This window comes from Diceros bicornis, chromosome 37 (assembly GCF_020826845.1).
Source record: "Diceros bicornis minor isolate mBicDic1 chromosome 37, mDicBic1.mat.cur, whole genome shotgun sequence".
Lineage (NCBI taxonomy): Eukaryota > Metazoa > Chordata > Mammalia > Perissodactyla > Rhinocerotidae > Diceros > Diceros bicornis.
In genome coordinates, this window is record NC_080776.1 from 25023029 (window position 1) to 25044707 (window position 21679).

At 54.1% G+C, this 21679-nt stretch overlaps 1 protein-coding gene across 1 annotated transcript in view; it reads left to right on the plus strand.

The window, feature by feature from the left end:
* Window positions 1–18818, plus strand: part of MLPH (melanophilin) — a 56334-nt gene extending 37516 nt beyond the window's left edge. Inside the window, 9 exon segments of the mRNA XM_058533488.1 lie at window positions 4124–4207; window positions 9143–9337; window positions 9339–9368; window positions 9648–9803; window positions 11270–11362; window positions 12248–12325; window positions 13974–14031; window positions 16507–16607; window positions 18792–18818. Coding sequence (XP_058389471.1) covers window positions 4124–4207; window positions 9143–9337; window positions 9339–9368; window positions 9648–9803; window positions 11270–11362; window positions 12248–12325; window positions 13974–14031; window positions 16507–16607; window positions 18792–18818 — 822 coding nt within the window.
* Window positions 18819–21679: the final 2861 nt, after the last annotated feature.

The window sequence follows — 21679 nt, forward strand, 5'->3', positions numbered from 1 at the left end:
GACCTCCCAAAGATAGAGACATTCCCAGGGTAGAGATCTTCTCAGGATAGAGCCTTCCTCAGGATACAGACCTCCCCAGGATACAGACCTCACCAGGTTGCTGACCTCCCCAGGATACAGAACTCCCCAGGATACAGACTTCCCTAGGACAGAGACATTCCAAGGATAGAACCCTCCCTCAGATACTGACCTGTGCAGGATAGAGCCCTCCCCAAGTTAAAGCTGTCCCAGTATACAGACCTCTCCAAGATACAGACCTCCATAGTATAGACACTTCCACAGTGTTGTTAGGATACAGACCTCCCCAAGATAGACCCTGCCTAGGATGTACACATCCCCAGGATAGAGCCCTCCACAGGATACACACATCTCCAGGATACAGCATTCCTCAGGACAGAGACTTTCCCAGGAAACAGACCATCCCAGGATCGAGACCTCTGCAATGTAGACACCTCCCAAGGATAGTGACCTCCATAGGATACAGAACTCCCCAGGATAGAGCCCTCCCCAGGACACAGACCTTCCCAGGATAGAGACTTCCCCAGTGTGGTCAGGATACAGACCTCCCCAAGACAGAGATCTCCCCAGGTTAGAGACCTCCACAGAATACAGACCTGCCTAGGATACAGACCTTCCCAGGATACAAACCTCCCTATGATAGGACCTCCCCAGAACACAGCCCTCCCAAGGATACAGACCTCCCCTGGATACAGGCATCCTTAGTATAGAGAATTTCCAGTGGAGTGAGGATACAGGCTATCCCGGGATACAGCCCTCCCCAGGATAGAGACGTCCCCTCGATACCGACCGTTTAAGGATAGAGACCTCCCCAAGATTGATACATCCCTAGGATACAGACCTGTCTATTATTACAGACCTCCCCAGGATAGAGCCCTCCCAAGGGTACAGAACTTCCCTGGATACAGACTTACCTAGTATAGAGACTTCCCCAGTGTGGTCAGGATACAGACCTCCCCAGGAGAGAGCCCTCCCCAGAATACAGACCTTCCCAGGATAGAACATTGTTCAAAATATAGACCTAACCAGGATACAGAAGATCCCAGGATAAAGACCTCCCCAGCATAGAGACCGCCCTGGGATAGACACCTCCCCAGGATAGAGCCCTCCCCAGGATACAAACTTCTCCTGGATACAGACGTCCTTAGTATAGAGACTTCCCAAGTGTGGTCAGGATACAGACTTCCCCAAGGTAGAGACCTCCCCAGGATACAGACTCCAAAAGGGTAGAGACCTTCCCAAGGTAGGTCCCTTGGATAGTGACCTACACAGGATAGAACCCTCCCAGGTATAGATCCCTCCCCAGGATACAGGTCACCCCAGGATACAGACTTCCCTAGTTTAGAAACTTCCCCAGTATAGTCAGGATACAGACTGCCCCAGAATAGAGCCCTTACCAGGATAGAGACCTCCAAAGGAGAGAGCCTTCCTCATGATAGAGACCTACCCAGGATATAGACTTCCCCAGGATAAAGACCTCCACAGGACAGAGGCCTCCACAAAATAGAGCCCTCCCCTGGGTACTGACCTCCCCATGATACAGACCTCCCCAGGATACAGCCCTACCCAGGATACCGACCTCCTCAGGATACAGACCTCCCCACGATACATACCTTCCCAGGATACAGACCTCCCCAGGATACAGTCCTCCCCAGGATAGAGACCTCCCCAGGGTAGAGCCCTCCCCGTATGGCAAAGCCACAACAAGCAGAGGAGCTCCGAGTTCCCTAGTCAGAAGACTGTGGGATGAAGACTAGAATCAAACTGTCTATTTTCAGTAAGTTTTTAATTTATCAACTTTATAACTTGCAGTAAAATCCATATCCCAGTATCTAGCCCTGCTGGTACCAACCATCCTTTATGCCTCTTTGAATCATTCTCTATTTCATGTTCGTATCTTGGCTCTGGAATTCTTTTTCTTTTTTTTGTTTCTATTGATTTTATTTACTTCGACAAACCTTTCGCCTAGAATGTGTCCCGTGCGTCTTTATGTAAAGGGAACTGGGCAGCATAAAGAGCAGCCTCCGAATGCAGCAGCGTTCCCGTGTGTCAGTGAAAGCCCAGGGCAGACTCTAAAGTGCCTCTGTGAAGGGGCCTCTGCAGGGCCTGGTAGGAACCCTCACATCTGCCCGCCCCGCAGTGCAGTGCTTCTTTGCCCAGGACTCACAGATGTGCCTGGGGGCCCGGAGTTGTCCAGAGTAATGTTTTATTGGGGTACATCTGAATGATCCTCCTGTTACCTGTTGCTTGTCTCCAAGTATGTACTCATGGTTAGGGCTTTCTGGATGAGGGATATTTGGGAAGGACTTTCTATAAATAATGGCTCAAGCCAAGAGAAGGCCAAAGACAGCACAGTGTGTGGTATGAGGGACGCTTCCATGGGTCTGAGGTCAAGGAGGGGGCCAGGAAACGGACCCCTGGCGTGCACCCCTGCCCCGCGTTGTGGGGGGTGAGCCCCCACTCCCAAGAGCAGCCCCAGGGCTGTCGATGCTGTGCTCAGGCTGCAGACACTGACTTGGTTTCCCCATAAAAGCCTCACCAGTGCCAAATGATAGCTGTTCATTTTAACCCATGGCCTGTGTCTGAATTGCATTTGTAAATTGTAAATTTTGGTTTTGTTGCATACGAATTGAAAGCACTGGGAGTTGATACTGAGTTTTACATCCATCCATGTCTGAGTAACAGGGTAATCCGGATGGTTTGAGCTCACACAGGGGCAGACACTGCCACCAAAGCGGGTCCACTTCTGGGAGAAGAGGGAAAGGCACGACCAGCTTTGTGGGGGCTGCTTGTGAGCACCTGAGGAGCAGGTGTTCCGTGGGGGTGTCTCAAAGGGGCCAGCACTCTCCTAACAGATGGAAAACCAGGGTCGTGTTATATTTATCGGGTCCGTGCTGTTCTGGAGGCCTCCCCCCTCCTCGAGGAGAGAGCCTGCCGTGGCCAGGGCGTCCCTCACACAGCAGCACTGAGCCCCGTAGCTCACCTCCTGGCCCAAGACCTGCTGACCTGTCCTTGGCTCCATGCTGCCCCCTCAGCTCCTGCCCCTCCTCCAACCCCAGATGAGAACATCCCAGGTTCTCATCGTGGGATGTTTTTCCTTCCTCTTCTCTCTGGAGGTGACAATTCACAATGACGGTGTCGGGCACTGGTTGGGTGGGGCTCTTCCTCTCCAGGTCTGAAGTGGTGGCCACGTGTTCCACGCGCACTGTGCTCCTCAGGAGACAAAGGCTGTCTGCAGAGCCCTCTCCCTAGGGGTATTGATCGCTGCCTCTGCAGATGCCGAGTGCAACCAAGAGGAGGGTCTCAATTACCAGCGGCCACTCGAGGCGAGGGCAACGGGCCCCTCCCCACGGAAACCCTCCTGTCGACGTTTCTCGGTTTATGTTCTGCTTTGGGCAGATTTGCCCACTCAAAGCCCTCGGTGCTGTGAAGATGAAACTAATCACCTACTGAATGACGCAAGAGCGTCTTAGCTCTCTGCCGTCTCCCTCTTCAAACAAGGCGAGCCGCAGAGGAGGTAGCGGCAGGAGAGAGGCGTCTGCTGTGCTTGGAAGGAGACTGAAGAAGAATCGATTTTCTCGTGTCCCGGTCCGGGAGCTAATAGACTCTGGTGACTCAAGAGCCTGGTGACTCAAGGGATGGGGAGGAAGTCGTACTTGTAGTCACTTTAGGTTGTCACCTGGCCCACAGTGACCCAAGGCTCTGGCCAGCTAATGGCTTATAGTTTATCAGCCTGGCGTAATTCGCACTTTCCTGTGCCGATCAGGATGGCGGTGACAATAGCTGCCCCACAGTCATGACACATCGTAGGCCTTTCAGAGTCAGCTTTCTTGTCTGGCTGAACTTGTCACCTCTCCTACTTTATTCACCCCCCGCTCCTATGCCCCCTCTTCTCGTACTGCCCCCAGCTTTTGCTTGGTGTTCCAGACCCTTGGTGACAGAAAATGGGCTTCACAGTCACCCTTCCCAGGTCACATTATGGGTGATGGCCTTACCTTTCCTTCCTCTGCTTGGGAATTTGGTACTTCTGAGGTGGTGGGTGCCGGGTCCTGCTGATGGGAGTGGGCTGCATCCTCCCGCCACTGTTTCTCTCCCTCTGCTGCAGATCTTTGAGCTGAATAAGCGCATGTCAGCCGTGGAATTCCTGCTGACCCACCTGGAGAACACAATCATGCCTCCCTCAGCCAAGGTAACGCCCAGGCCAGGCAGGTCCCAGCGAGGCAAGGAGAAAGGGCTCCGAAGCCTCTTTGTTAAGGGAAGTTGAGGCACCAACGCTGGCTTTGCAAGGAAGAATCTCTTGAGGTTTCCCAGATTGTAAGCTTGAGCTTCACGTGTGGTGCTCAGAGAGCCGGGTGGGTTTCCACCACACAGCCCAAATGGGGTCGTCTGCCCTGTCCAGGCCCCTTGTGGGCCGCCGTGCCTTGATCTTGGGCATCTCTGGGTCCAGCAAAAGGTGCAAGAGAACTCGGCAGGAGTGCAGGTGTAACAGCCTTCAGAGCAGATGTAACCAGAGAAGGGCTGGGAAGTCAGGGTGATGAAGAACCCAGGGAACCTCGCTTGGTCCTACAGCCTCTGGGGGTCCAGGCCACCAAAGCGGGGTGGGGTCTCCTTCCACACCATGCTTGTGATATATGCTCAGCACACCAGGACAGCCTTATGGGCCCCTGGCCTAATGCAGGTGTGTGCGTGCGTGCATGTGTCTGAGACACAGACAGCCGGGGGTGCAGTGGGGTGGGGGGCAGCATTGCTCAGACCCAGGCCCCCATTCTGGCTGAGCCACAGTCATGGTCCCAGCACCAGGCACCTCTCTGCAGCACCCTAGGCTTGCAGCTGCTTGGCTCTGTTGGGGCCAGGGCTCTGGAGAATCACTGAAGCTGGGGCTGGGCAGGGGTGGGGAGCGGAGCGGGAGGCCTCGCGTTGGACCATGAGGGTTACCCCTGGGCAGAGCTCTGGCAGACGGGAACTGAGGTCCAGCCCACGTGCCACGCGCCCAGCAGAACCACAGCCACCTTTAATGTTGAGGTGCTCTTTTCTAACGTGCTCTATGGGTCGGCAGGGCCAGGCCAACCATTTGCCATAATTTCATTCCTGGTTCTTAAATGAGGAAACTGAGGCCCACGCTCTTGTGGGTGGGAGTCCAGAGCCCGTCGCTTGCAGGGAGCACACACTGGAACACCGAGAGGTTTGGGGAGAGGCGCTCTGCCCCTCGGGTTGCTTCAGGACAGGCCCTCCCCGCCTGAGTCTGTGTCAGGTGGCCCCCAATGCAGGCCCTGTGGCCCCACAGGACCCCAGAGCTTGTCCCCAGCCCCCAGCCCCCAGGCTGCCCCCACATCCTGCTGGATGCTGACCCAGATCCCGCCAGCCCGGCTCTGCCTCCAGCCGGCACCCAGACATCTGTGGCCCACCTCCTCCACCCTCTTCCCGCCAAGTCCCCCCTCCTCCTCCACCTGCTGATGCCCCTCAGCAGCACGGCACCTGGGACAGTTCTCCTGCGGCCTGCCTGTCCCTGTGGTCAGCGCCCCACCCCGGACTGGAAAGGCTGTGCCTGACTGAGCCCCTCGCTCTAGTTCTCACTGGACCTCCTCACTGCAGCCTTTTCCTGATAAAAGTCACAGCCCTGGGCCCAATTAAATCAGAGAGATCCACTCAGCACAGGGCCTGCCTGCAGGCTGCTCACACAGTCTGCATAAGTACATGCTGCTCGCAGGACCACCCTCCAGACCGGTCAAGGGCTGGACCCCACAGAGGCCTTCGGCACAGTAAGGCTGTCGACCCTGATGGAGTGGGCCTCCCGCACCAGCATCACCAAGGCAGCCAACATCCTGATTTTCCCAGGACCAATGGGTTCCTGGGACAGGGGACTTTCAGGGCTGAAAGCTGGACAGCTTGGTCACCCTGGCTGTATCCTGTCATGCTGGCCAGTTGCCATCACATGTATATGTTGTTGTATGTTTGTATACATACGCACATGTTGGGCATGTGTGCGTGCATGTGTGTGTCTGAACGTGTGAATTTATTTACTTGCAAGGTAGAGACAGCACCTGCCTCTAACGATGGCTCATAAATCTCCACCCCCACCCCCATTAGCTCCCCTGTGTCCTGGCTGTTGGCAGCATCAGGCTCCCATTTCCCCTGGAGACTCCGCAGTTTCTCAATCCCATTCGCTCTGCGAGAAAGTTTTGTTCCCATCAGACCCAATAGAATGCACCCACTGAACGTCACCATGGTTCTGCCCACCCGTTGGGGCCTCTGAGGAGATTCAATTTCTGAGCTTCATCAGAAGATTGGGATCTCTAGAAGAACTTCGCAGAAAAACGTGTCGCTTCCTTATCGGCTCTCTCTAGCTGGCCCCTGAGCATCCGTTCTGTGAGGCCTGCTGGTCTGCCTCAGAAGGTTCCATTCACAGAGAAAATTCAATGCTGGCGAAACTGCCCTCCCCTTGCCAGGAGGAATCGGGGCCAAGGGGGACAGAAGCTGGCCTGGCGGGTACCGTCAGTGTGAGTGGCTTCCTGGTGGTGAAGCCTCTCCTTCCAGCAGCTCTCCAGCGTCAACCGGTGACCCGCTCCTGAAAGGAAGGGACGATGGGGAGGCGTTCCAGCTCTCGGGGGACAGCCCGGCGGGGCTCTCACCTCCTACTCTCAAGGCTGCCTTGTGGGCCAGAGAAAGCCGTTGAAAGACAGCCAGTGAGTGAATGAATGAACAGGCGAATGAGTGAACTCTCTTTCTTGGTGGCTCTGTCATTAAGTCGGCATGTGATCTGCCATCTGGGAAGAGCCAGCGATGTTGAGGTGCTGCCTCATGCCAGGCGCTGGTTCCTGGGCTGGGAAGATGGCAGTGAAGTAAACAGACAGGACACGTGTGCTCAGGGGGCTTACCTCCTAGTATCCAGGCAATAAGCAACCAATCACAGGTCAGAAGTGGAGGAAGGCAGAGGAAAATAAACCGAGGAAGGGGGCTGAGTGGGGCAGGGGCAGGGGCACCTCACTAGAGGTGCATCCGCCCAAAGAGCTGGAGGAGGCACAGGAGCAGCCCCGCAGTGTGGGGTGGAGGCCCCAGGCAGAGGTGGGAGCAGCGGGTGGGGGTAGGGGAGGAGGTCAGACCCCTCGGAGGCCACTGCTGGACTCTGCCTTGTACTCTGGGACGGATGGGGAGGTTAGAGTGAGGAGGGCTGTTACTGGCTGATGTTTCAAGAATCCCTCTCCCTGTTATACTGAGACCAGGCCATGGAGATGGGAGGCCAGTTAAGGGGCTGTTGTGGTGTCCAGGCCACAGAAGGTGGTGGTTGAACCAAGCGGGGCCGGACCTGCGTACCTTTTCAAGGCAGAGCCAATGGGGATGGGTGTTCAGGATGAGAGAAAGAGAGAGGCAGATGACTCCAAGATTTTGGGCCTGAGCGAGCTTTTTTTTTTTTTTTTTTTGTGAGGAGATCAGCCCTGTGCTAACATCTGCCAATCCTCCTCTTTTATCGCTGAGGAAGACTGGCCCTGGGCTAACATCCGTGCACATCTTCCTCCACTTTATATGGGACGCTGCCACAGCATTGCTTGCCAAGCAGTGCGGCGGTGTGCTCCCGGGATCCGAACCAGCGAACCCCGGGCTGCCGCAGCAGAGCACGCGCACTTAACCGCTTGCACCACCAGGCCGGCCCCCTGAGGGAGCTTTCAAGGATGGAACTGCCCTCAGCTGAGTCAGGGAGTATGTTTTCATCTCATCACCCACCATAACTTTATATTGGCTATAAAAGGAGATCGGGATAATTTTGCCATTTTTTTGTTTTTATCTCATAGCTCTGGTAGCTTCTCGGAGCCAATGCACTAAATCCCTTCACATAAGCTCTTGTTCACAGGCAGACATAGCTGCCCAGTGAACCGCTGTCCAGAGTGTGAATGGGCGTGGCCACCAGAGCCGGCTGCAGCCCGTGCCTGCTCTTAGCAAGCTAAGTGACACCAGGCAGAGATATCAGGGGTCCACACCTCCCCCTCCCCACCCGAGGAATAAGGGTAACAGACTGGCATAAAGGAAGGACTCCTCCCTCCAAGCAGTTGGTGTTTTAGCTGTTAATTCCCTTTTTTCCTGACCCTGTTTATGCTCCAACTCCAGCTGAAGTTATAATACCACCTACAAAATTTATGACCGAAAAATACAGCACAGAAAAATAGTTTCAAGAAGCAGAGACATAGCTCGACTCTGGGCTGGGAGACTGGCCAGAGATGAACACTCAGTTTCGCTCTGAGTTTGTTACTAACCAAGGCAAATAAACAGAGGTTCTGGGTTATATAAACCTCGTCTAAGACGAGGGAACAGGTTCACCCAGGGTGACAAACATCTAGATTCAGGAAGGGATCTGTTGTGAAGGATGTCACCACTGCGTCACAGAAGACATCACCGCCGGTTCTCATAGCTCTGTCTACAGTTTTCCAAAAGTCACGAGTACACTGTTCCCGTGGGCGCTTCTCAGTCCTCTTTGAGCAGGCGTCTGGGAGTGCCAGCACCATTGCAAAGCCGACATGAGGCTCATGCGAGACGGTGGACACGTAGACACCCATGAACTGTGGAGAGAATGCCGTTGTCATTATGCAAGTTCAGGACACTCCCCAGAGCCCTAAGCTGATGCAGAATTTCTAGGTGGGGCTGAGGTCACAGGGCCATTGTATACTACAGTCTTAACACAGGGAGAGGGCAGAAAAAACCCAGAGACCTGAGCCATCAACACCCCATTAGCCTCAGTTGGCCAGATGCAAACAGCCCGGGGCTGTGGTCTTGGTTTGGCACCTTAGAGGTGCTAATGCTCTAGAAAAAGGCTTGGGCACCCGAATTAAGGGCAGAGGGAATTGTCCTCCCATTGTGAAAATGTCCACCAAGGGAAGCTCAATGTCTTGTTCAAGAACAGTGGGTCTTAGAGAGCCCCGGGTGCCGTCAGGATCACCGGGATAGCCCCCCTGCAGGGCCTGGTTCTGTAGGGCTGGGACCGGCCCGGCATGGGCACTTTGGGCGAGCTCGTGTGGAGAGTGGATGGAGGCCGCAGATCCAACAGGAGCCTCAGGTGCGCTCGAGGACAGGCCGCCTCCCAGAGTCCCGCCTCCAAACACAGATGACCAACTGAATGCAGATCCACTCATTTCAGTGTCTAGCTGCCAGCGCACCCACGGATGCCGACATAGAAGAGGCGACTCTAAGGAGAAAGCTGGAGGAGTTGACCAGCCACGTCAGTGCCCAGGGGACCTCGTCAGAGGAGGAGGAGGGCAATGATGAAGGGGCAGAGCTGGACAGGAGCACCTCTGTCGAGGACCTCCTCGAGGTGGCCCCGAAGGTGAGGCCACTCTAGCAGTCTCAGCAGGACACAGGCAGAGGTAGGGCCGAGGATTAACAGTCCAGTGGCCAGTGGTTTGTAACTAGATCACCGGCCCGCCCTGGGGCTGGAAGCCAACCCCTGATGGGTGCTGACAGCCCATGACAAGAGCCACACAGCTGCCCAGTCCCTGACTGACCAGCGGGCCGACCAGCAGGCCAACCAGCGGGCCGACCAGCTCCAGGAATTAAGAGAAAAGAGCATTGTGAGGCTGGGGCCCATGTTGGTGAGAGCCCTGCGTCTCCCACTGGTGGTCACATTTGGTGTTTCCCTTTCCCAGGTGTGCACAGCCGCTGGACAAACGTACCGACAGGAAATGACCCCTCGGGGCCCTCAGGACCCCATGCAGCCCAGCAGGACCACGGACGAGGAGCTGTCAGAGCTGGAGGACAGAGTGGCCGTGACGGCCTCCGAGGTCCAGCAGGCGGAGAGCGAGGTAGCTCCAGTGGCCCCAGGGAGCAGGTGGTTCCCCAGGATAGACAACAGCAGGGCCCCAAGAGTCTGGCAGCAGTGGATGGTCCCCTGAAGGGCTCACACAGAGCCCACCCCATCAGCTCCAGGAAGGAGCGTGGGGGTCTCTGGGAGAATCACCCGTCCCACCACCCCCTGTCCCCAACCTCTCCCCTTTTCCCATTTGTCTTGGTGAGGCACAGACAGGGTTTTCAGCCACTGGAGAAAGATGCTGACACTTGCCACTCCCTGTCCCATGAGGAAGGGCTTCTCCAGAAACAGGCTTAGATTTTAGGACAGCCCCAGGGCCCGGAAGCAGGCGCTGACCTGAGTGTCATCCAGTGAGCCCCAGCATGGGTCCAGGGCTTAAGTTTGGGTGGGGGTCTGTCGGTAGTGTACCAAGGCCAGGGGACAGAGCCGGGGCCTCCCAGGGACAGCCAGAGTGACTGGACTCTGCTCTGCCCTCCCCCTGGGGACCCACAGAGAAGAAGGGTCTGCCCCTCAGACTGCGGGAGGGCCAGCACCCACTGCCCGTTCTCACTTCTGTGCTCATTGGCAAGTGCTCCTCAGTCCCCGAGGAGGAAGGGACCCGTCACTAGAGCTGTGCACGTGCAGGGGAGCAAGCCAGCCTGAGGACTTTGCAGTCATGTATTCCTTCTTGCCTGGCAAACAATTTTCAAACTCCTGGAATATGGCAGGCATTGTGTAGGCCACAATAGATATGAACATCTTAGCCTGAGCCCTGCCTTCATGGAGCTTGAGTTTTTAGTGGGAGGAGACAGACGGCAAACCAAAGACCAAGGAGATCATTTCAGTTCATGAAGAGATCTGTGTAGACAGGAAGTGAGGGTAACCCAGGAGGGTGTTCGGGGTGGGCTGCTTAGACAAGTTGGTCAGGAAGGAACATTACAAGAAGGCGGCACATGCAAAGGCCCTGAGGTGGTGCAGAACTTGGTGTGTTCAGGGATGAGCAGTAAAACCCTGACACTGGAGCAGAGGGAGTGAGAGGGAGAGTGGGAGGCAGGTCCGAGAGGAGGGAAGATTCCAGAGAGCCCTAAGGGCCACAGAGAAGAATTTGGGGAGCCATTGGAGGGATCTGAACGGGGATGATGGGGCCTGGTTTCTGTTTCCAGAAGCTTCAACCTGCAGCTCTCCTCCAGTCACTACCCCTCCTTCCATCCCTGATGGGGGCCAGACTTCCATGCACCTCCAGAAAATGAACAGAGCCCCCGCTCCTCCCACCTGGGGGTGAACTGCAAGGAACACCCAGCCCCCTCCCCAACAGACACAGAAGATGAATGAAAATAGGACCCCCAGGAAGTGGGTCTGGTTAGGACCCCAATCTTAAGGGGAAACATACGAAAATGGGTGAATCAGGGGCAGGTGTTCTTTCAGCCCTGTGACGTTGAGATGGGACATGGAGTGACATCTGTCTGTCTGTCATTCCCCCAGGTTTCGGACATCGAGTGCAGGATCGCAGCCTTGCAAGCGGCGGGGCTCACCGTCAGGCCCTCGGGAAAGCCGCGGAGGAAGTCCAACCTCCCGGTGAGCAGAGTGGCCACAGCGCCCCAGGGAGGTTGTGCCCCAAGACCCAGCCAGGAGCACAGGGACACCCGTGGGCCTGAAACCAAGGGCTCCGGTCGGCCGTCTCTCTTCTGCTTGAACCGCAGCTGCGGTTTCCTAAGAGCCAATCAGTGAACTGTGCCGGGCTGGGATTCTTTTCATTTATTGTTGTTGTTGTTTTAACTGAGGAAGGTGCCTTATGAGGGGGCCCTCAGCTCCTACTGTGAGAATTTGAAACACATCCACATGCACGCACACACACACACAGCTTAGTCCAAAAGAAGCCACCTGAATGGTAACATCTCAGGTTGGCAGGCTCCATAAACAACCGTGTGTGGCTAAGATGGGTGTGACTAGCATAGATGGCTGGGGAGGGACGTGGGAAGGGGCCTGCCCCACCACAGACCAACGTCCTTCTCTCCTTACTCAAGTCGGGATCTGCAGACAAAATCAGCCAGGTGAGGAAATCGGGCAGAAAAATGAAAGATACTCCCGGGAGAGTCCCAGATAGGGGTGCCAGGTAAATTACAGGATGCCCTGTTAAATTTGAATTGCATATAAAAAACGAATAATTTTCTAGTGTGAGGTTATCCCATGCAGCACTTCGGACATACTTACACTAAAAAATTATTTGTTGTTTCTCTGAAATTCAGAGCTAACTGGGTGTTCTAGAGTTTAATTTGCTAAACCTGGCAGCCCTAGTCCCAGAGCGCTGGAGGGGTGCATTTGGGAGGGCTGAGGTACCTTCCCAGCATTCCTGACCACGTGTTTAAAGAGAACGTCCATCCTGATGTCCTGCTGGCCCACCCTGTGGCTGGAGGTTGAACAAGGCAGTAATAATGTACAGACTTCTTCCTCGTCCTCCAGATATTTCTTCCCCGACTTGTTGGGAAAATTGGCCAGAGGCCTAAGGATCCAAATGCAGACCTGTCGGATGAGGTCAAGGTATGTGCTGTTCATCCAACCTCTAGAGGCTGGACAAAGGGTGAAAAGTCGGCACAGCTTTTCCAGAAGTGTGACAAGTCCGTGGAGCAGTGGGGACTCGGCAAATCTCAAAGGTTGATTTCCTCTGAGGTGCACACTGAGACAAGGGGTGGTGTAGAAGTGTTTGCCGGGGGAAATCCAGGAAAACCCAGCGGGGGGGTGGGAAGGTGGACAGAGAGGGAAGCAGGCAGGCAAGCATCTGACCTTGGCAAACCCTGTGCAGGGTGACCAGCTCAGGGTGACAGGAAGCTCTGGAGACAGTGTGTCACCCTGGAGTTGTCCTGTTCAGGCACCAGGTAGCCCCTCCATGCCATCAGTCACGGATGATGTAATTCCCAGGCTCTTCTGCCCTGCCCTGTGCAGGCACAGCGGGCCCCAGCGGCCTGGGGACAGGCCTCCATCTAGGAGACGCAGGTGCTGCTGCAGGAGGGAAAGCACGGGGGCCAGCGTGCACGACATGGCACAGGGACCTGGGGCGATGTGGGCGGAACACTCAGAGCCTGCCTCTCAGGAAGATGGTGGCACCGCTAACAGCTGCGGTGCACAGAGGAAGAGCCCGCCTGGGCGGGGGGAGATCTCCTGGGTGTAGGCGGTGAGGTTAGGAGTGGGGTTGTTGATGCCGCTCCCAGAGCCCCAGAAGGAGTGGCTTCTGTTCCAGGTCCTGCCTGATGCCCCCTGTGAGCTCTAACGAACATCTCATCACTTCTGCTTATCAGAACAACAGTAGATAGCTCTTTATGGTCAAAAACAGTATTTTTTTTCCATCCTTCCATTTGATGTGTGTAAACCCTGGTGAACAGGCATTGATAGTAACCCTGTCGTGCTGAGGACAAACTGATGCTCAGGGAGATTGACACGCTTGATCAAGGTCACACAGACCACACGTGACAGAGGGGTCTCCGCCAGGCCTGCTGGCGCTGACCTCGCACCCTCTCCTTGGGGCCGTGGTGCTCCCTGACTCGTCCGGGAGGCCCAGCATCTGCCATCCGGGTACAGCCCACTAAACAAGCCAGGCAGATCCTAGGGGGCCAGAGCTGGGAAGGTTTTTGGGGCAGTTAGGCCATTTTGCTCTCTCTTCACCCTGAAAGAAGCAAAGCAGAGAATGAATTATCCCACTGTAGAGAGGTTGTTAACAGGAAAGTGCGAGGGAAGGAAGGCCTAGGGACCAACAGCCATGGGGAGCTGGGAATTGTGTTAGGTACAATTAATCTTCCAACATCCCTGTAAAGGGGGCTACTGGCCCATTTTCCAGTTCAGGAGACTGAGTTCGGAGAGGATATGTAAACCGTCCATGTCCTGGTGGTAGGGGGTCACACTAGGATTTGAACCCATGTCTGAGAGGCTGAAATTTTTCCTCTTTCCACCACGCCACCCAAAGTTGGCGGTTATCCAGCAGCTAAACTTCTCTTTTATATTCTGGCACTTGGTGCTTAATTGATTGCTAACATGCATTTTAATATTGTTAAAGTTCAGACATTGCTAAAGAACAGAAGACAGTTGACCTGATTGATTAGAATCTGGAAGAATGATGAGAAGTCCAAAATCAGCTCCCAGTGTTCCTAAAAATTACAACCATGTAGCGAAGCCCAGAGACGTTTCTTTCTTCTAGGTCATGGCTGTGCCCTACCTGCTGAAGAGGAAGTTCAGTAATTCCCCTAAAAGTCAAGGTAAGAGTCAGCCGCTTCCCTCAGCCTCACAGCCTGGGAGAGGAGCTCAGGGGCGTGCAAATGGCCGGTCAGGACTGTGTATTCCCACGTAATCTGTGGGACACAGCACCTCGTGCCCCTGACGCCCGAAGGACACCCCCGATGCCGCTCCAGCCACCCTCAGGGACGATGCCAGTGAGTAGTGCTCCAGATAACTGGAATTTGCTGCTGTAGGCATGCAAAGGTGGTGGTGTTTTCCATGATTTTCTGTGTAAGTTGTCCGAATACGGTGCACAGCTCTCGACCTTCTTACACGAAGCACAGAACATAATTGAGCCTTCCTTGATGTGTCAGTGTGACGAGGATATCAGCTTTGTCCTGGACGGACGGGATGTAAGGCCCAGCTGCCTCCACAGCACATGGCCGGGCTGTCCAGGAGTCTGTGTACTCGTCCACTGCTCAACTTGCAACCCGGCCTCCGGCCACCAGAGGGAAGCGGCCCCTTTCCCAGTTCAGGGTCGGTCCCTCCCCTGTTGAGCTATTTCAGGCCCTTGTGCCATTGTGGTGTCTCCTGTTATCCTGTGTCTGAGAGCTTTGCCCTCATCACCCCCTCGTCCCAACTCCAACAGAGCCAGGGTCCCAATAGGGAGCTTTCTTCATGTCCTTCATCTGCTCACAAGCAATTGTTGGCTCCCAACTGCCTGCAGAATGAAGTGGGATTTCTTAGCTCAGACTCGTACCATTTGCCACACCCTGAAGCCCAGCCTGTCCACCTGCCCATGGATGCACTTTCCTTCCCGTTGGACAGCACACACTTCTCAAGCAGACGCTGGTTTCAGGGTGCTCCAGGTGAACACGTGCCTCTGTCATTTGCCTGGGCTGTGCCTTCTGCCCAGAACACAACTTGCTCCCTTTCCCACCCACCTCTGCCCTTTGAAGTCCTGCCAGGCCAAGCAGGATGCCTCCCCACCAAGGTTCTCCCCCACCTCCTTGGGGCACTGTGGCACATCCTTGCACATCCTAATTTCTAGCCCCCTCCATGCCAGCTCCCTCTCTGCACCCCAGAGTCCCCAGCACACATGCAGGTCAGTCCAGGGACAGAGCTGGTGCCCAAGGCCCTTTGAGGTGAATCCCTGATTCAGGGCCATCAGCTATACGGGCGACTTTGCCAGAGAGACTGGCTGCTCAGGACCTAGTAGGGATCCTGGAGTACCACGTGCTAACCCTGGAGGGGAGTCTCCAGCAGGTCTCATGGCTAAAATCCACAAGGAGGCAGGAGAGCAAGGGTGAGTTCCTTGAGCCTCTCTGTAACTGATTTGTCCAGTCGAGAGGCCTCTCACACCCAGTCAAAGGCCAGAATACTTCACCACCAGGCCCCCGAAGCTCACGGGCATTTCAGGGTCTAAACAGCACGGCTGAGGCTTCTCGCCCTTCCCCTGTCTCTCCTACCCCCATGAGCAGCCTCAGTGTGACAGGGTGGTCTCTCCCCAGTCTGCCGGCGGTCAGACCCACACGGGCAGGTCCTCACCCCCCAGTGTCAGGTGGGAAGGGCCACGTGTGTCCTCACTGCTGGGTAGTTGTGATCCCTGGGTTAGCAACACCCTGGAGCAGGGATGTACAGCAAGGCTAGCAAAACGTACCCTGTCCAAATGGGACAGTAAACAGTGGGAGGCTGGTAGGCCAGCTCTCAGAAAAAATAAAAGCTACAAAGCCCTGATTTGTGACATTTGCCAATTTCCGTGGTATAAATACTTTCCCGGCGGCTGGTTTCAAGCCACCCCGTGACATCACTGAACATAGAGTTGGGAAATGAGGAGACCTGCTCCAGCACACCCCCAGGAGCAGGCACCCTGTGTCACAACCCCAGGAGCAGGCGCCATGTGTCACACCCCTGGGAGCAGGCACCATGTGTCACACCCCCAGGAGCAGGCGCTGTGTGTCACATCCCAGGAGCAGGCACCATGTGTCAGGCAGGGCCCACCTGAGACCCACGAAGTGAAGAAAGGCTGCTTCTGCCCCATCCCCCACAGTGCGCTCACCTTGACTATGAACACAGTTGACTGGGATTTGAGGTCAAATGCCCCAACTTCACTTCCAAAGCCTGGAGGAGAGACCCTCCGTTCTGAAGGTCAGAGTCCCAAGAGCCCTTAGGCCCGTTGTCACAGCATAGAATTAGAGGAAAGGAGCGGATACACCCTGACGCTAGTGTGATGGCTTTTTCTATTGGTTTTTTTTTTTTGCCCATGTGAGCATCTCTGGGGCCACGTGAGGCAGGAGTTTAATGCCTGCTCCAAAGCAAAGGAGAAAGAGTCAGACTGAACTGCTCATTTGCACAGCTGCTAAAGTGTACATGCTTTGTTAAAGTTATTTAATGCTGTGGAAACTTCTCATAAAGGGACACATCCATTTTATGCTACTTATTACATCTCTTAGGTGAAGACACTTGTTTGGGGTAAGTTTGGGATTAATAAGCACCCCCCTCTGCTTTCCCCACAGGCAAAGATGACGACTCATTTGATCGGAAAGCGGTGTACCGCGGGTCCCTGACACTGAGAAACCCCAACGGCAGGAAGGGGGCTGCCAACCACAGCTTCGCGGTAAGGTTCTCTCCTTTCCTGAGGCAGCTTCAAAATTCTGTGAGCTGTCAGATTTACATGTTGATAGTAAGTCTTCAGAGTAAAGAAAATTGGGATAAACTAACAAAGTAAAATCGGCAAGAGATTTGAACAAAAGTTGAAAACATTTCTTAGAGGTACCAGAGTATACGGATGATGGGTCGGTCTCTGCTCACCTTGGGGTGGGTCTCGGCTAAGGGGAGTGGACAGTCCATGAGACAGTGAAGACATGCAGGGAAGGGGACAGTCCATGAGACGGTGAGAACACTCAGGGGAGGGGACAGTCCATGAGACGGTGAGGACAGTCGGGGGAAGGGACAGTCCATGAGACGGTGAGGACACTCGGGGGCACTCTCCCCACCAGCCTGCCCAGCGCTATAAAGGTCATTCAGCCAGACCACATGTGCAGATGCCAGGGTCAAGGCTGTCCCCCGACTTACATGGGAGAGGGCTCTCTGCAGAATGAGCTTCCCAGGCTCCTCCCAAACCCCAGGAAATATCAGGCTGCAGCAGGCAGGGTGGTGGCCTCAGTTCCTACAGACATGCATCTTGAAGACCCTTTTCCGACACCACGGTCCCTCATGTTGTCAGCAGCACAGGAGCCTGTCCAAAGCACCAGCTTTTCTCACACAGGTGCTGCCTTGCAAAACAGCACTGTGACAGCTGGAAACAGCTGACCTCTAGGGACAACAGGCCATGATTGAGATCTAGACACCCCTGACCCCATGGCTGTCCACACCCACATCCCACCAGCACTTGGCCTGCTGGCTACAACCACTACCCAGCAGTAATTCAACTTCTTACCAGTCACGAGAGTCTGAGCAGATGATTTGGCTGTCTAGGAAGACTGAGCTATTGCTTTGGTCTTTCCATGAACTGCATTTTTTTTTTGAGGAAGATTGGCCCTGAGCTAACATCCGTTGCCAATCTTCCTCTTTTTCTTTTTCTCCCTAAAGCCCTAGTACTTAGTTGTATATCCTAGTTGTAGCTCCTTCTAGTTCTTCTATATGGGACGCCATCTCAGCATGGCTTGATGAGTGGTGAGCAGCTGCACACCCAGGATCCAAACCCTGGACCGCCGAAGCAAACTTGTGAACTTAACCACTACGTTGCTGGGCTGGCCCCTGAACTGCATTTTTAAAAAGAATTTTGGGGCCAGCCCCGTGGCATAGTGGTTAAGCTCGGAGTGCTCTGCATCAGTGGCCTGGGTTCATGGGTTTGGATCCTGGGCGTGGACCTACACCGCTCGTCAGCCATGCTGTGGCGGCAACCCACATACAAAATAGAGGAAGATTGGCACAGATGTTAGTGCAGTGCTAATCTTCCTCAAGCAAAAAAAGGGGAGGATTGGCAACAGATGTTAGCTCAGGGTGAGTCTTTCCTAGCAAAAAAAAAAACAAAAAAAAGAATTTCAAAGTATCTCACAATAGAGACACATGAAAAAAACAGAGATAAGACTGTTCATGACTATGTGTGAGCCTTGAGTTGGCAGACAGCGAGGTGGAGCATACGGATTTGATAACAGCCATCATGAGGCCACCACAAATGAGAGGGGACGTGTGTGTAAGGGGACATGGCGGAGGGCAGAGACTCCCTACAGGGCCCTACCTTAGCCTGGAAAGAGGCCATCTGGACAGTGGCCAGAGCATGACCATCCCCAACAGAGAACTGATGATGATTAATAAGAAATTGCCAGCAGGGACTTGAGGAACTAAATGCTTTCAACTTAGAATATACCTCCTTGTGTTTCAGAGCTTTAAATTGTCAAATACTTTCCATCCATCCAACCCACTTGAGGGTCAGTGTCATCTACCCAAGTTCACAGCTAGGGAAACAGGGGCAGAGAGAGGTTGAGTAAAAAACCCCAAGAGGGTTGACCAGTGCCTTCTGACCAACATGTCCATGTGTTTGTGCGAGTAGCTGTGTGCCCTCCTGTGTATGTGTGTAGTTGTGTGCACACTCTGTGTTCACCTATCTGTGTACATGCCCATGTGTGTACACACATGCATCTAAGTTCGTGTCTACCCATGTGCACAACTGTGTTTGTATGTGCCTCTGTGCACACCCGTGTGTGTACCTGTGCATGTGCCTGTGTGTGCAGGTGTGTATCTGTGTGCATACCCACCTTTGCATGCCTGTGTGTGCATGTGTGTTTTTGCTTCACAGAAACCTGTGATGACCCACCAGCCCTAAAGAGAGAGGTTCGTCGGAAGAGGACAGAGTGACAGACTGGCCCTGGCCCTTGCTTTCCCTCCGCCACCGCCATCGTGTCCCTCTATCTGCCCTGTACTTTCTGCTGTACACCGTCCAGTGGAGAAACAGGAAGAATCCCTGTCCATGATGGATCTCCATCTGTGAGAGGACAATGATCCTCAGATCTTCAGCTGCTCACCACGTTCACTGACAACCTCCAAGGCCTCTCCTGCCAGTCTGCTCTGATCTGTGAGAAACATCTAAGCCAATATGTCTTTCCTTTAGGACGATGTTGTTTAAACTTCTTGAAGGACACACAGAAGACCTTTTTCAGTGTGAACTTTTACCCCTTTCACTGCTGGTTCTCTTATGTTGCTTTCATGAATGGAACAGAATAGGGATGTCTCAGTGGCACCATCCATCTGTGCATTCTTGACCGTGTATATCGGACCGTGAGCAGGTGTGTGTGTTTCTGTGTGGGTGTAACTGGAGAAGGAAATTGAGTATCAAGACAAGTGAGTGAACTCATGACCAGCTGAAAAATGAGGGAGGGATAGACCCTTCAATCCCCCCACACTCACACCAATTCTGCAAGTTCACCTGAGGTTCACAGACTGGGAGAGATTACACTGTGGTCAAGGGCAGAGCATGCACGTGGTGGCAAGTGAGCATTTGATCAATGCCCACATACAGGCACAGGAGACCTGATGGGAGAGACGGTTGACGGGGCTCTAGACAGGCAGGCGGAAGACTGGGATCCAGCCTGGCACTACCTCTCACTATGGTGGATCCAGTGGGACAGAGGGCCAGGACCAGTTAGCGATGCCTGCCGGCCACTTGCCGTCGGTTTCATAGATGAGCCCCAAGTTCTCCTCCACCTTGGACAGTCTAGGATTCAGGGTGTCTGCATGGCTCACTCAGTTGTACAGGGAGCCCACTGGGACCCTCCAGAGCTGGCTTTGAGCACAGGAACAGTCATCACATCTCCTCCTCACTGAGCATGGCTGTGTCCTTCACAGGGACTCATTTACTTAATCCTCAGATTTAATTTCAGCCCATTTTGCACAAGAGGACACTGAGCCCTGAGTGTGAGGTGGCCCCCCTGGAACTAGAAGCTACTTTGGTAATCCTCTGATACTTTCCAAAGTGACTTGGGGTCAGCTTTAACTTTTCTCTCTCAAATCTCTGGGTGTTTGTGTTCAATTGAAATGGTGACCAAAAGAAGAAGATGGAGAAATGATGCCCCGGACCTGTGGTAATGACACTTTCTTCTGACCTGACTGTGCACACAGCCCCATGCCGTGGTTGTGCAGACCCTACACCACCAGCTTCACACTGGCACTGAGCCCAAAACCTCAAGTCACCACGAAGCCCATGCCGTTGACAGGCTGGTACACGGCAGCTCTGTGTGCAGATGTGGCTTCTTGGAAATCAGCATCTGAGCTGATCCCAATGACGCGGCTTTAGATTGTGCTGGGCTTTGTGGAAAAGATGGATCTGATACTCCTTCTCAGCATGCAAGTTGCTTAAAATATATAGCTCTAAGTTAATGCTAAAAATGATTAAAAGATTCCTAGAAATGAAAGGGGATCAATTTCTTTTTTTATGTACCCACCTCCTCATTCACAAAGTAAATTCAAGTCAACATGACTTCCCAAGAGTCAAAGAAGAGACAGTCCTGGCTGGCCCTGAGCGTGTCCCTGGATGTTCATATAACAGGACAATCGGTCCTTGGACCCCAGAACCCTAGTGGCCGTTTAGCTCCGTTACTAACTTGAGGACAGAGAACTTCCAACTCCTGAATATACTGGCTCCTCTTGCAGAATGCACCTTCCCGGGGGTCTCTGCACTGTCACTCAGTGCCAATTAGAGTCAGAGCACATATTCATTCATTCATTCATTCATTCATTCACTCACTTAGCAGCACTATAGAGGAGCCTGGCAGTGTGCGAGGCCCAGTGAGCTGTACTCATCTTGTGGGTGCTTGGCCAAGATGCCAAGGTTTTGAATTCTCCTTCCCAGCCTCCTGTGCTGACTCCTCCGCCTCTCCCAGCCCCCTTGATGCTGAACCTCCTCTCCGTCCCCATCGAGTCCCACAGCTCTAGGCACCTGTGGGCTGGAAGTGCCACCCAGACACCCCGACTTCCACACCATGTTCCAGCGCCTCCTCCTCCAGCATCTCAGAGTCACCCTGTCCAACTGAACTCTGATCTTACCCCCAAACCCTGCTGCGCCCACTAATGCCAGCTCTGTCCTTCCAGGGGCTCAGGCCAGGGCTTGGAGTCACCCTTTACCCCTCTCCATCACCCCCGCCTCCTATCAGGAAACCCTAGACACTTTGCTCTCCAGGTGTGCAGAATGCCCCACCTCCCGCTATTTCCACGCCTCTGATCTTCCAGATCATCAGCTGGTGTGTTCCTTACGTGAAATGTATTTTTATGCAGAAGATGTCCACTTGGTTATTTTCCATATATCCAGGTCCTGTTTCACATGCCTCACATCTTCTCTCACCTCCTTTAGTACACTCATACTTACTTTACTGTCATATCGTGTTGCATCGATTCTGTGCTTTTGCTTCTGATGTCATGTGTGATCCAGTGCGTTGTTTTTCTCTTGACACCATCATTGTAACTTGTGAACTCGCGTCCCCTGGGAGCAGTGGCTGCTCTGTCTGCCGTTCGTGGGGGCAGCCCAGGGAGTCAGGAGGGTCACCATGCACCCCACTGCCAAGCCCCCTTCGCCTCCACCTTCAAGCCCCTGCAATGGTGAGAGGAGGCAGTCCTCCGGCCTGGGATCCACCAGTCCTGTTGGTCTGGAGGGGCGCCGTCCATGGCAGCTCAGCCTGCCTGTTTTCTCAAAGG